The sequence below is a fragment of the Alexandromys fortis genome, unplaced genomic scaffold (assembly GCF_014885135.2).
Source record: "Alexandromys fortis isolate MF-2015 unplaced genomic scaffold, M_Fortis_MF-2015_v1.1 scaffold_32, whole genome shotgun sequence".
Classification (NCBI taxonomy): domain Eukaryota; kingdom Metazoa; phylum Chordata; class Mammalia; order Rodentia; family Cricetidae; genus Alexandromys; species Alexandromys fortis.
Genome location: NW_026067938.1, coordinates 386,254 through 402,014, shown reverse-complemented (window position 1 = coordinate 402,014; position 15,761 = coordinate 386,254). Strand labels below are relative to the sequence as shown.

At 34.8% G+C, this 15,761-nt stretch overlaps 1 protein-coding gene across 9 annotated transcripts in view; it reads right to left on the bottom strand.

Moving 5' to 3' along the window:
• Positions 1–15,761, bottom strand: part of Wdr17 (WD repeat domain 17) — a 62,944-nt gene that overhangs the window by 37,131 nt on the left and 10,052 nt on the right. For 5 of the 9 annotated variants that reach the window (XM_050147293.1, XM_050147295.1, XM_050147299.1 and 2 more), the window contains 7 exons: positions 14,529–14,712; positions 11,864–12,098; positions 10,767–11,014; positions 8,619–8,741; positions 5,657–5,841; positions 4,653–4,821; positions 3,237–3,328 (listed from right to left, as the gene is read on the bottom strand). In XM_050147293.1, coding sequence (XP_050003250.1) covers positions 3,237–3,328; positions 4,653–4,821; positions 5,657–5,841; positions 8,619–8,741; positions 10,767–11,014; positions 11,864–12,098; positions 14,529–14,712 — 1,236 coding nt within the window. Of the gene's footprint in view, positions 1–3,236; positions 3,329–4,652; positions 4,822–5,656; positions 5,842–8,618; positions 8,742–10,766; positions 11,019–11,863; positions 12,099–14,528; positions 14,713–15,761 lie in introns of those variants that run through there. The other 4 variants (XM_050147296.1, XM_050147298.1, XM_050147297.1 and 1 more) reach the window with 3 other exon arrangements.

Genomic DNA, 15,761 nt, shown 5'->3' with positions numbered 1-15,761 from the left:
AATAAAGGGGGCATTCTTGGGGCATTTTGGCATCAAGGATGATCTGTGTCTCTCTCTGTGTCTCTGTCTTTCTGTGTTTCAATCTCCAGCCCCTTGCCAGGTTCACGAACAGTATGGTGGCGCATAGAGCGCATAGAGCGCAGAAGGGAGTCATGCGCTGCAGACAAGTATACCGTTTTTCATGCACATCCACAAAACCCATGTTCTCCACTTTTGTGGAAAGCAGTTTATCTACTTGGACTTCTCCCCAATTGTAGATTCAAAGTGGCTCCCCCCCCCAAGTAGTAGTGCTGCTGGCCATGTCCTAAATGACAGTGTAGGCTCAGCTCAGGCTGGACTCTGATTGGATAAAAAGGATAGCTACTTAAAGTCAGCATTCCTGGAAATCTTCCAAAGTGGGCTTCCATTTGTCAGGAGAAGCCATCACTTCCCTTATCCGCCTCTGCAGCTGACTGTATCCTGCAATGGGAACTCGCACTCCCTATTAGCTCAAACTAGTCCACAACAGATCAAAGTCCTACAACTAGCTCCCAGGCCATAGCTCCCAGGCCATTCTGTCCCACTCCCACTACTCTGTCTCCTAGGCTGTTCCAGCTGACAGGCTCTCTCCTCCACACAACCTGTCCTTTATCATCTGGTAAGGCTCTCCCTGCATTTTTGATAATCTCTTTGTCTTCTGGAAGATACCCTGACAGTTTGAATTCCCCAATAAACCTTTCTTTCTACTCATGAAGTGGTCTAGCTCCGTGGTTTCACCAGGCCCTCCTCAGAACCTGAATACATATTTTAAGAATATGTAAAGGAGTGACCACTCTTAAAAACAGATTTAGTAAGCATAAAATAGGCTCTTGTTTGTGTTGTATACAAAGTTAAAAGTTGAAGTCGGCCTCTTTGGCCATCCATAGGATTCAGACTGACTATTGGTCCCTGTGAAGTTCAACATATGATTACTGATATTCACCTTCTTGCATTCAAACACAGATAATATATAAAGTATGATGACAAGGTATACCATAACTAATGTCTAAGGTATAATGTCAGTATGGTTTATAATGTCAGTATGTGGTTCGAGCTTCAAAAGCTTATTTTCATTAAGATAACTTGGAAATGTCTAGGACTGGGAAAGACCTAAGAAGTATAGTTACAGCTCACACAAAAAGAACATTTAAAGCACATAAAATGTATATCTTTTATCAACTGTGTGCGAAGAAAATAAAAGCTGCAACCAACCCATTCCCAGATTGTAATCAAGCTTTCTTTGTTTCATGAATTGCTTAAATAATGAATGTATGCTACTAGAGTAAAGCCAAAAACATTTATAACCTCTATTTTAAGGTTGATTTACAAGAACACATCCTCAAACTGTTAAAACAATTTTCAGTGGTTTTCATTTCTTTGAAGAGCCACAGAAGGTTAATTTATACCAGTGAATTAAAAATGAGACTAATCCCTCTATATTTGTAAAGTGCATACGTACTTTTTAAGAATGTTATAAGAAAAAAAATAAAAAAAGAATGTTATAAGATTATTCATTTTGTTTGTAGATATTAGAGAGCTCTAATGGCATTAAGGATAGATACCACTTTCATACCCAGCAGCTTCTAAAATCAAGATCTCAGACTTTGAGATCTTTGATTTCTGGTCAGAAAAATGGGATCTGAATATCTCTGGACCTGAGTGCATACACAACATTCTATCTGAATATCTCTGGTCCTGAGTGCATACGTGACATTCTATCTGAATAGCTCAAAGATCCTAAGATTTCTGTTTTCTCAGAGGCTTTCTGGGAAAGAAGAAAGATACACCATTGGCCTTTTCCATAAGAGATAATTTCAACAGACACAATGATCATCTATCTATACAGGAAAACACCCCTTAGGAAAGCTATCAGTTCTGTAGACTTTAAGAAAGACAAAAAGCCTACTTAAACAGTTAAGTGGACACAAGACCTTCAGGAAGCTTAGAGGAAGGCCATAGAGAGGTCTTCGTTACTTTGTGATCTATATTTCTGTCTTTAAGGCATGCAATCCTTTCCAGTGGATCCCAGCAAACACCCTATGATTTCTTTAAAAAAGAATTGAGAACCTCTCTGAACAGTGTCACTTCAGAAGTCACCAAAATCATCCATATGGTTATTGTTAAGGCATGTAGATATGACATTCTTTCATAAAAAAAACCCACTTAGTTTACAAAGCATATTGTACTTTCCCTAAATATATGTCTCTTTCTTTCTTAATTACCATACTTAAATCTATGTTGAAATCATGCACACAGAGAGACTTGAATTTATTTCAACCTGACTGACAGCAGATTATATGTGAAGATGCATCTCAGCATGCAGGTTTGTTTCTCAGTCCCACTAATAGGACAGTTGTAGAGTTTGTCATGAAATAAGAGAATTTGTGTGAAGATCAAAGCTATTGTGGAGTCCAACTTCATCATTTTGTATGTGAAGAAACAGGGTTATAACAATAAATTGAGTCTATATCAAGCGATACTGCTAACAGAACCACGTCTTGTAGTAAAGCTATTTCTTCAGTCAGGACATTGCCATCATAAGCCATTTTTATTGACTTACCTTGGTTCATATGTCCGGAAACAAGTACGTATAATTCAGTGGTGGTCAGGTCTACACTTATGTTAATGATGTTGTTAATATTCCCTCCTTGAAGAAATGACTAGGTCCTACTCACTCCTGCCTTAGATGCATATGTCTTAGGGGCTACTAAAGTATACACAGGGGGTAGATGGACTAGGGATGGATCTTTGGTGACATTTCTACAAGGTGAGCCAAGTTAGAGGAGGAAACTTCTCAGTGGTGTACCCATTTTGAGTGATACTTGCTCTTTACATAACCACGGTAGATCCCAAAAGTTCACAGGCTGAACTTAGAATTCTGTTTTGGATGCTGGGGCAGAAAATTCTTCATGATTTTATAGAAAATGTCACAACAACAGTTAATATTTTAGGATTTCTGAGTTAGGCTTCTACCCATTATTTAATATTTGCTTAGATTTTGTGAAAAGTATAACTTAAAATTCTTTGGAATCTCTGGTGCAATTAGAGATGAATTTTTCTAAATTCAGTTAGTTGTAATTCTCAAATTCATCCTGAATCAGCACTAGTTCTTTGTAGTTTCTTCTAGTCGGGGAAGCATTAATACCATTATAGAGACTAAACATCTACATGATGTGTAGTAACACATAATGCGATTCAACAGCAGTAAGTTACCTTACCTCATTAAATCGCTGTATCATTTTTCCCTTTTGAACATCCCAAATAAAAGCACCATTTCGGGAAGTTGCACCAGCAATGCAATCAGAATCACCTTAGGACACAAGTGGTTGGAGATTACACATTTAATATTTTGTACCTATGTGATTCTCTTTTAAAATGTAATTTTTGATCAGGTGGTTGCAGCACATGCCTTTAACCCCAGCACTCAGAAGGTAGAGATAGGTGGATCTCTGTGAGTTCGAGGATAGTCTGGTTTACAGAGCAAGTTCAAGGATAGGCTCCAAAGCTAAACAGAGAAGTCCTGTCTTGAAAAACAAAACAAAACAAAAACCAAACCAAACATAACAAAACAAAATTCTAAAAATATAAGACTTTAAATTTATTTAAGAATTACAGTTGATATTTTTTTTTATTTCTATGGGGAGGGGCATGTGTATGCTTTGGAACTAGGAGGGAGGTTTGTAGGAATTGGTTCTCCCAGTCTATAGTGCGGGTACCTGGAGATTCAACGCAGGTCACTGGGCTTGGCAATAAACTCTGTTACTCAAACAGCCACCACACTGGACCCATAGTTGACAATATTTATATTGGAAAATTTGCAAAGTATAATTATAAAAATTCATCAATTTGTCAACTATGAAATAGAACAAATCAATGAATATATTGGGTATATAACTTCAATAGTTACACAGTCAATTTATTTAGTCTATATCTCTCCTACTAAATTTTTGGGACAAATATCTGATAACATCTTGAGATCAATAAAAAATTCATAATAGAAGTTGAAAAGATAGGAATGGCTCTGTTACCAAGCCAAATACTATCGGCCTAAGCTGTCAAGTTATCAGTTGCTGCTAAGTATCACCTGAAAGTATAATTAGTTTACTATCCATATTTCCTAACTTTCAGGTAATATTTTATTGATTAGGAAAATATATTTGTAAGGTGATAAAATTTAAAAAAATCCGTTAAAAATACAAATAATACTTCTTTTTAAAAAAATGAAAAAAACACACAAAAATGAAACCACTGCCTAGAAGTTTTTATTTTCACAAATCTGAATCACAGGAAAGTTTTCAGGAAAAATTTTTATCATGCAAAATCAGTTCATCTTTAAAAGCAGAGCTCTACAAATACAGCCAAAATTAGATAATATTCAAATCGTCTATATTTACTGTAAGTTTTCTATGTGGCTGTTATTGTAATAGCCCAGGAATCAAGGTTCTTTTGCAGGTGAGCTATATTACAGCCTTACATCTCACAGATATAATAATAATAATAACAAAAATAATGCTATTAATTTGCCTCTTACAGCCGCTTGGAAGAAGATTAAATCTGGATGAAGAAGATAAATTTGAATAAAATCAGGAAAGTCAATTGATTTCATCCTGAATTTTAATAGAAGAAAGTCTTACCTGGAGCCCATGAAAGCGCAAAAATGACCCCTTCATTACCAGGAGACGTATACAGGGCTGTTAAGGTGTTTATATCCCAGACTTTTATAGTGCCATCATATGAAGCTGTTGCTAAAAGATTTGGATCATCAGGTTTGAATTTGCAGTCAAATATAGTTTCCACATGGCCCTAGAATTCATTATTTTTTTTTAAAAAAGTCACATATGGAGGAACCCCTTATTAATAAAACACAATACATAGTAAAATTTACACATGTACAGTGACAAGAACACACTTAAGGTGATAATTTCCACTATTTATACTTAAGATATTTTTTCCTGTGGCTGTGCTTTCAAATTTCAGCTTTGGAAACCTGAAACCTCACATGGCAAAATCAAATATTTCTTGTTTCTTTGTGCCAAAAGGAAAGGATACGTCCGAGAGGGAAAAAACAGAAATTTTTCTTCATTTCAAAGCCTTGTTTTGAAGGTTTTGATGCCCAGTGAGGCAGCAACTAGAAGGAGGCTTCCCCAATGCTAAGTAATGCGTGAGAGTCAGGCCTGGTCAACAGATCGACATGTTGGTATTATTCAGAAGCGGTAGAAATTTCAGGAGGTCCGGTCTCATGAACAGATGTAGGTCTTGGGGGCCATGTTTAGGGTGTATCTCTTTCGTTCCCCCCACACCACCTCTGCTTCCTGGCGGCCAACAGTACACGCCAGTCATTTTTCTTTCAATGATAGACTGCTGCCCGCTCTTTCCTTCCTTCTCTTCTGTGGAGCTAGAGACTAAATCATGTCTCAAACACAAGACCAACCCTGTACCAATGGGCCACATCCCCAGCTTTTTGCTGCTGTTGTTATTCTCTGCTATTTTTTTTACAATGTTTTAACAACAAAAACATCAGCATGTTATGTACCTACAAAATAATGTTCAGCGATCCTGAATCACAGGTGTGTATAAATATCACAGATCTACGGAAAATAAGCACGGTGACTAACAGGAGGGACAACTGAAGACATACCAGTTCCCTAAGAAAATCCCACTTCCTGGCTGCCATGTCATAAAGCCCAACGCCACCATCCAGGAAACAGCACACCACATGACCAGGAGGAAGGGAAACTGCTTGATTCTGTGTCGCATTCGGGGGCGGGTCCGCTTCGCTTGTTGAAGACGTATAATGATTTTTGTTTGGAGACCGGACTGAAACTAAAGTAGGAAGGAACAATAAACAATCATTTTTCTTTAGAATGAAATTACAGGACTTAATTTGTATTTCAACTTTCTGCTTTCTTCTAAATTCATATTTATCAATGGGTACAATTTCTACTTCCTCAGAATCACCAAAAATACGGAAATATGAACATAAAAGTTGATTATGTTAAAGAAGTGCATACAAGGCAAGTACAGATAAATCAGTATGACTGAAAATTAGTCAGAAATCTTATTCTTTTAAAAATATGCTGTTTGTTAGCTCCAAAAATGAAAATATGATATTATTATTTTTAAAAAGTTTTCTTTCCAAATACTGTCATAGTAAGCCAGAAAAGACAGCTCAGCAGTTAAGAGAGCTGGCTGTTCAATCACAAGAACTAGAGTTAAAGTTCAATCTCCTATGTAACAAATCTGGATGCCCCACGAATATATGAAGCTCTATCTCCAGTGGATCCCATGCCCTCTTCTACCTCCCCACATAAAGCCATGCACACACGTGCACATGTACTCCACAATTACATGAAGAGACATATATCAGCACACAGCAAAATAAAATGAACATTATAAAAGCTTCATACTCAACCACACACACAGGTGATGTTTTTCTATCAACACAAATAACTTTATGGGTTAATTTTCAAGTCAGTGAGAATTGCTTCTATTGCTTGATGCCATTGTGAATTATCAGTACAACCTATTATTAATTACTCATTGAAATATGCATAAGTACTTTAGTATTTTATTTTCTGTTTAAAACATAAGAAAGTTCTTGTTGCATTCAATATGGATGTTGCTCATTTCTTTGATCCTGAGAGTGATGGGAAGTCTAAACCAGAATGGATAATAACAAAATAGGCATTTGATAGTAATCAGTTTAGTTCAATGACATACAGTATGGGTGAAAGTTAACATGATCCATAATATTTCTTGAATATTTTAATTATTTCAGATTATGTGTGGTCTTGACAAACATTCTTCATCAATATCTTAGAATTCTTGTAGTTTATAATTAAATGTCTTTATTTTTAAATTTTATTTCATAATAGTTCTTAGTTCATGGTATTGTATTCAATGCAAAATAAGAAAATAAGTCTGCAAATCTGCCTACAACAAAGTATTTGAAAGATACTACTCAAAAATGACAATATTAATATGCGCTTCATTACAATTTTGGGCTTTTTACTAATAGATATGGTGACTTCTATAGTCAGAAAAATATGAAAGAAAAGGATTATGAAGTCTAAATCTTTCCAACATATGAAAATTCATAATGGCAGAACAAAGAAAGTCATGCCGACAGAAAAAGCACCTAGAAGCAATGTGCAATGGGCTAGCTAGCCTCTCAAACATCCTCCTCCTAATTCCTCTAAACCTACGTTCAAATTCCTGAACAGCTGGGACTCTACAGAAAGGTTTAAGTTTACCAAAATGGTTGGGCTTCAAATATAGTAACTTTGAACTATTTATCAATTTTATCTAATTCTCTGAATTAGAAAAAAACCATTAATTTGAATAGTCATCATTAATTATTTTTATTCGTATAAGGAAAAATAGACCCAAGTAAGGAGGAAATGACTATTCTAGATTAGTGTGTGTTTGTGTGTGCATGTGTGTGTGTGTGTATGTGTGTGTCTGTATCTGAGTGTACACACTACATGTGTGCAGGTGCCTGTGGAGGCCAGATGAAGGTGTCATATGTCCTGAAGCTGGGGTTACAATGTAGTGTGTGAGCTGCCTGACGTTTAGTGTTGGGAAATGAACTCAAGTCCTCTGAAAGAACAGCAGCTCTCTCTTAACCACTAAGTCCCAATCCTAGATTATTGTTTTAATCAAAAGCCCCATGTGAGGCTGTTCAATACACTGTGGATATATATATATATATATATTTCTAAAGCTATATGAATATGCAGTTAACACTGAATGAACTCAGTAAATCATATTTCAGCTGATTCTTTTATGTATATCTGTGATAGCAATGGCTAAAGAGAAGTCTCTGAATTGGGGGGATCAGACATTAGAGGCAGAGGAAATTCATTTAATTATGTTTTATTGGAGAAGAGACTTCTTTAGTCAACAGTTTTGCAGTCACAATATGGATACACTACCATATACAAAACAATTATAATAGACCTAATAGAAAATCAATTTTATTCTTGCTTACTTTACTAAAAAACATCTAATTAAAAATTATTCCAATGTTCCAGATTGTTTATTTAGAAAATGTGCTTTATTATTTATCTAACATTAGAAAAGCACAAATAACCAGAAAATAATGTGCAAAAAAAGAGTAGAGATGATTAAAAATTCTATAAATTTAGTGACATCTGATAGCCAAAATTGAAACCCAGATTTCTAAGTCTTATAATTTGAATACTGATATTATTTTAACATTTTTGCTATAAACTTTGTAGCTTGTAAATGATGTACACTTAAAACATTAATTATATCTGCCGTGGTAATTTTATTTAATCTCACCATTCTTGATAATTTTTATCAATATCATTGTTTCATCTTCTTCACAGCAATAATTTAAGAGTATTTGAATATTATCATTCAATGGCATTTTATAAATATAGGTTGCCTTTAAATAGTTGTATATAAGGAATCCTAATTATTCTGTGGATTTGATGGTTTATTTAGCATGGATATTTTCAAAGATAATTCTTTAAAGTGTTTTCAGCAGTATAAAAAATAATATATTTATGTTGTGATATCACTTTATGTGCAGAAATATGATACTGTGAATAGTAAACTTCTATATTTGTACTTACATTTCTTCTTTGGAGGAGAATTAACTACATGTAAGCAATGAAATCCAGTTTTCTTTAATTTAAAATTATCAATAGGTGTTGTTCTTGAAACATTCCAAATGCGCAAAATGCCCACTTGAGAATCTAGTCAGATCATCAGAAATACAAATGTCAATGTATTTGTTTGATAATAAAATATCCATTACTAGAAGTAACAACAAAGACGTCCAGCAGCAGTTACTGTATCACTGAAATATTAATGATACAATCAAATAAATCGTTGATAGCCTGCTCTAGTTTCATATTTGGAACATCTTTATTTTTTATTCCATTACACTCAGTCACGGGGTTGGAAACCTCCTTCCCTACGTGTCCACTGTGAAGGTCAGATAGGATGATCACAGTCAATCTCCATTGACAACACATACTCTAGGAAGTGGTCCAGAAGAGAAACTTGTCCACTTCTAACAATAAGCATTCCTTCTATATTAAAATATCCATCAACCGCTTATTATCTGTTTTCAGTAAAATAAATCAAACATGCTTAAAAATCAATTAGAGAACTGCTGTCCCCTCCAAACCTTTCCTTAATACCTGGCATGGAGAATAGTCTGCCCGTGTCTCAAACAATCACACACATATAATATCACCTTATTCCCCAACATTTTTACCAGTGTTTATAAGTTAACAGAATTATAAAAGTTCACATAACAGTTCTATACTGATGCTCATAATAACAGTATTATTCATAATCACAGAGCAAATAGTATAGATACCAATGACATGATGGGATAATACTTATGACAAAAAGGAGTAAAATACTGATCTATGCTACAGCACAGATGAAACTTGGAAATACTGTATTAAGTTAAAGAAGCAAACACAAATGACCATATTTGGAATGATTGCCTGAAAAGCCCCAAATAGGCAAACTCAGAGGCAGAGAGTAGATTGTCTGTTTAGATGCATGTGTGGTTTTCAGGGTGTGGAGAGGACAGTCGACGTTGGTTATTAGGGGGTACAGGTTTTGTTGGGAAAAAAATAAACACTCTGGATTGAGATAATGGCCATACATCCTTGAGAATAGACTAGAAACCACTGAACTGTGGTTAAAATAGGTGAATTTTGTGGTAAGTGAAGTTTATCTTAATAGTAATAAATATATTTAAAATTTTCTTATCTATTATTCATAAAATCTCATAAACTTATTAAAGTTTGCTAAGATATATAAATCAGGAATCCATCTATCCTTTTTTTTCAAAAAAAAGATGTATTTATTTATTGTGTATACAACATTCTGTCTACATGTCTGCCTACAGGCCAGAAGAGGGTACCAGGTCTCATTACAGATGTTGGTGAGCCACCGTGTGGTTGCTGGGAATTGAACCCAGGATCTCACTGGAAAAGCAGCTAATAATCTTAACCTCTGAGCCATTGCTCCAGCCCCCCATCTATTCTTTATTTAAATCAAAGCTGCAAAAGTAAAACAAGTATAGAATACCACAAACCACTGAGATGAAAAATGAAAAATAATATGATTTTATGCCAAGTAAATGTAATCCTCATGGAATGTTTCTCTCTCTCTCTCTCTCTCTCTCTCTCTCTCTCTCTCTCTCTCTCTCTCTCAGACTGAGTAAATGGTAATAGCTGAATGTCACATTGCTATGGCTACTCCTAAGCTCTTCTACCTTCTCAGATTTCATTACTCACCTTGATAGCCTCTCTCAGGTGGGAACTATCTACTACTTTCATTTTTAATCTGATTGAAAAGCCTTCACTGCCTTAACATATCTGGCGACAATCTGTTAAAATTAGTGAGGCTAATACGGCTCCTATCAGGAAATTTGATTATTTTCCAATCAGTACCTTCGTTATCTCTCCACACCTGGAATCCAATTGGTTGTTATTTATGCACATATAAACACAGGTACATGTATATATGTACACACACACACAATATTACAATATAATTTCACACACAAGAAATGTGGTGCCTTAATTTTACTTGAATCATGTCAATGACACATTTTATAAACCACACACTTACATATTGAGTATTTGTGATGTTAATTAACAAGTTTTATGAAGTCAACTAACAAAATACAATGTATCTAATTCAGTTAGTGAATATTCAGGCATTTGAACCTTTCAGGAACATGGGTACATTACCTCCGGTTATAAACATGCCTGGAGCACTGGGAACCCAGGCTAAGCACTGCACAGACACCGCTGCGGTGGGAAAACTGAACGTTGTGATGCAATAAAGTGACTCGGAATCCAGAAGACGAATGCCATGGTGCAAATTTGCCACCAGGAGATAGTCAGTGGACAGTGGGTCCCACTCCAGGGCCGTCACTGGGTCCTCTTCATCCGTTCCCTCAAGACTCTCGGGTCTCAGAACGTGCTTCTGATGTTTACTACCTATTCCATAAACAGAAAATTGTTTCAAAGCGTTCCAAAGATCATTGTTTCATTGACGCTTTCTACCATATGTCTCCAGTCTCTGAGACTCTGGAAGGCATCGATGACGTGTGAACGGCAGTATTGTGTGCCCTGATAATGCGAGACAGGATTAATGGCTTTGCTTTGATATTCTTGAGAGCTTTATGTATTTCACATACTCATTACTGAAAATCTGAAAGAAAAAGGTGTGCTTCTCTAGTCAGAAAAGATTTCACTTTCTCATGACAGGACAGGGATGGGGAAGTAGTTGGGGAATAGAAAATATCAGTAAAATGTTTTTTGAAAGGAAAAACAGTAACTTTGGAGTGGGTTTCCTAGGTCCACATTCAGGTTTTTACTGACTAGCTTTGCTCTCCTGAACAAGACACAGTCTTTGATACCTGAGCTTCTCTGGTTTTACAATGGAGGGTTCAATATTGGTTCACAGAGATTGGGAAGCTATTACATGAGTAGCTTGTTAAAGAGCTGATCACAGTAGGCTCTGTTACAAGCGGCATTATCAGTATTTTCAGTTAATTCCCTTCCTAATCATCATCATTAGTTATCATAATTCAAACCAGAGCATTAAAGCAAGAAATTCAAGAATAAATAAGTGAAATTACATATACAAAGAATTATGAGAAATAATTTTTGATTTGTAAATTATATATATAATTTTGTAACCTCCCACAAGGTGAGCCAAAATTAGCCAAAATAAACTTTTCGTTTTTCAAGTTGTTCATTCTCAGACTAAAAATACATGAATGTGAATAAGAAAATAGTTTTGCTAAGAAAAAAAAGATGAGATCAAGATAAATAAATACTTACCAGGCTGAAAAATCGATATGCTTCCATCCATATGACCAAATACAACTTTTCCCTTCTTTTGGGTGTTCCATCTAAATATACAGATATCGGACACAAAACTATGAGCTTCTTTGTGTGCAGACACTCCACTATCTGGTCCTGCGATAGTCCAAATGAGCAGAGGCCCTTTCTGGGAAACAAATGCCACAGCATCGTCTGTGTTCCAGCACCAGCCGAGACAGGCAGGTGTCCCTGGAAAAAAAATTAAATGCAGACACACAAAACAGAAAGATGGGCATAAGATTCTAACATCTTGCCTGGTGGTGGTGGCGCACACCTTTAATCCCAGCACTCAGGAGGCAGAGTCAGGTTGAGTTTGAAACCACCCTGGTCTAAAGGAGCTAGTTCCAGGACAGCCTCCAAAGCTACAGGGAAACCCTGTCTCAAAAAATGAAAAACAAAACAAAACAAAACAAAAAACAAAGATTCTTATAGCTATTGTTTGCACTGCACATTTATCAAAATTCAAATATAAGAATTATTTCATTATTTTAAAAAACAATCAACTCCTTAATATGGCAATTATACTTACAAGATAACCTTTAAAACTACAGGGATTATACATAGAGAATACCAACTCATTTAATCCAGCAATTTTTATATTTGAAATATACAGGGCTGCTCAATATGTTTCTGTGTAGAGCTAGTGACAACTTTAGCATTGAATAATTGGGCAAATCTAACACTTATTCCACTAGATAGATAACTAACAGAGAAACAAAAATAGAAATGAAAAACACACAGATCCAACACTGTATGTGGGAATAAAAATTCTGTTAAAAATAAAAATATTTAAACATTTCTAAATAAAGTATTACAGCTTTCAATTTCAATTTCAATTTAGGAAAATATTTGGATATAACCTGGGGGAATTATCAATTAGTCTTTAAAAATTTTTCAAAGCAAAAATTAAAATTTCCCTACACTATTACGACAATCATTTGATTTTTTTTCTACAAGTGCTAGTGAAAAAGTCCCTTTAAATTGTATATCCAGAGACATGGGGGACCAAGGCTAAGTGAAAAAGTCCCTTTAATTTGTATATCCAGAGACAAGGGGGACCATGGCTAAGGAACTAAAGTTGTCTCCCTGACAAATACATTAGGTTCACAGAAGGTTTGGTCATTAATACTTGACAAAGGTAGGTAATATTTATCTGTGCTTCGTATTATTTTCAAACATAGGCTAATACAGATACTGTGCTGTTGAATTCATGAGAACACTGCATCGCAAATCTTTAGTTTCTTTATCATAAAATATAAAATTAATTTCAAGTAGACTTTTCTGTCTTCTATAAGATCATTTACAAAGGCAAAGTATTTGATATATACTGTTATTTCTATAAACAATACTAGAATGATTTGTAGGACTTTTGATTAACTGAAATTATCAGAAAATATGGAGAGATATGAAAACTCCTGACTCAGACCATGAATGGCTGTTTTTATGTCACAATGGATTTTTTTTCTCAGTGATACACTAAAAACATTAAAAAAAAAAACCTGTCAACTATATTAATAGACATTCACTGAATGGCTGGCTTTATAAATACCTTTCGCAGAGCTTCAAGCAAATTTTACTTGGTATCTAATCACTGATTATTCCAAATGATGAAAACCAGATTACATGAATTTAGAAGTAATTCACTTTTTGCAATTGTAAATTACTCTAATTTGAAAAACACCTGAAAGCCACAATTGAGTAACAAAATAGATCACTTTCCCTGAACTTTTAAACATTTTTAGTGGCCTAAATTGAAAAAACAATGTACTAAATGTGTTAAAAAATAGATAGAAAGTTTAGAAAAAGGCTGTACTGTTACAGAAAACTTAGGAATAAATGTATATGAATTGCCACTATTGCAAGTACATGTTAGAATATAATAAAGAAATCTTGAACAAACTTAAACTACTACAATAGTTGTGTCTCAGTTTCTATCTAAAACTTATTTATATTACTTTTAAAAGAAATTTAATATTGACAGTATATCTAGTAATACCTTACACAATCATAAATAATCATCAAAATCATCAAATTATCACTGGCACTGAAAAATAAAGTGAACTATGATATGGAAGATAAAGTCGTTGTTCAATTATATCATCATTATAGATAAATTAAAACCCAATGGTGAATAAAATAAAGTTGAGATATTATCAAATTCCCAAAGACCTGTTTGTTGAAACAAGTTTTTATCTTTACCATATCACACAGAAAGTCACAAAACGAGCTCCGCAGTACATCACGGAGATGCGTATTGTCTGCATATTCTCGTCCTATGTGCCACAGATCATTAGGGAATACCCTAATAAGAAGGCAAGGCCTGCTACCTACCTAATTAAATTTTTCTACTTTGATTTGTGTACTTATTCTAGAAATTCTCATATTAAATTTTAACATTAGTTTGATTATTTCTAGCTGGTTACATCCTTAGTTAATAACATCCTCTATGAATATTTTATTTTAAGAAATTTTGCTTCATTTTTGTACCATGCACTTGCATTTCATATACATGTTACCACTAGAAATTTTAAATATTGTTTTAAAATCTAAACTAATTAAACAAATGGTGATTATCAAAACAAATATTTTACTTGATAAAATACTTGGTGGTAAGTATACCTTTGATATGGTCAAGTTTAGCAATGACTTTTTGTTCTGCAACGTTCCAAACGATCACCAAATTATCAGTGCTGCCACTTGCAAACAGGTCGGGGTTATGTGGGCACCAAGAGATTGCCGTGATGGTCTTTTTATGTTCCGACATGATTGCATGAAGTTTGAACTCATTATAACGGTGATCCAACTAAAACGAAGCAGGAGAGGCAGTTCAGTCTTATGCTCTTGATTAGAAATCACACTATATAAAACAAACCGTGCACAGAAAGACTGGTTTGCATAATAATGAATTTAATTTATGCCTTGGTTTTCATACAACTGAATTCAGTGAGCTGAAGGAAACCACTTGGAAAAAAAAACTGAGGAAGCAAAGATTTTAAATTAGAAGTAGTCAATTGTTTACATTTTAAACATGCATATTTTATAAATTTATGACATTTTTATCAATGTTTCATGAAATACAAAAGCCCTGTTGATTCAGAATCTTTTAAATAATTTCAGGAATTTAAATTAAAAATTAGGTTAAAGGGTTGGAAAGATGGCTCAGCGGTTAAGAGCATTGCCTGCTCTTCCAAAGGTCCTGAGTTCAATTCCCAGCAACCACATGGTGGCTCACAACCATCTGTAATGAAGTCTGGTGCCCTCTTCTGGCCTGCAGGCATACACGCAGACAGAATATTGTATACATAATAAGTAAATAAATGTTTTTTTTAATTAAGTTAAATAAATCAACTGTTCTTTTTTTTTTACAGAAAAACATAAATAGGTTTTAGTTTAAATTCAGTTTATTAAGAAAATCCACTTAACTGTTTATAACAACTTTTATGAAGTTTTCGATGATGTGCAAAAACAGTTCTCCAAAATATTAAAGGTGTTTCCTTTTCAAAATGTATTTCTTTGACTGTCTCAGGAATGTATTTAATGTATTCTGGCTATGGTTTCCCACTAGTCTCTCTTACTTTCCCCTGAACCTATCAACTCAACTCACCTCCTCCCTATCTTCCCTTTTCTAGATAAATGATTTTGAGTGTGAGTGAGTGTGTGTGTGTGTGTGTGTGTGTGTGAGAGAGAGAGAGAGAGAGAGAGAGAGAGAGAGAGAGAGAGAGAAGTGGGGGCGGGGAGACCTGTTCAGTTTAACCAGGACCAACTGTGAGAGTGTTGGATTAGGATAATCCACTGGAATTTGATGGGGTCAGCAGAGCCACCACAAGGGAATTCAATGACTGGCCCTCTCCC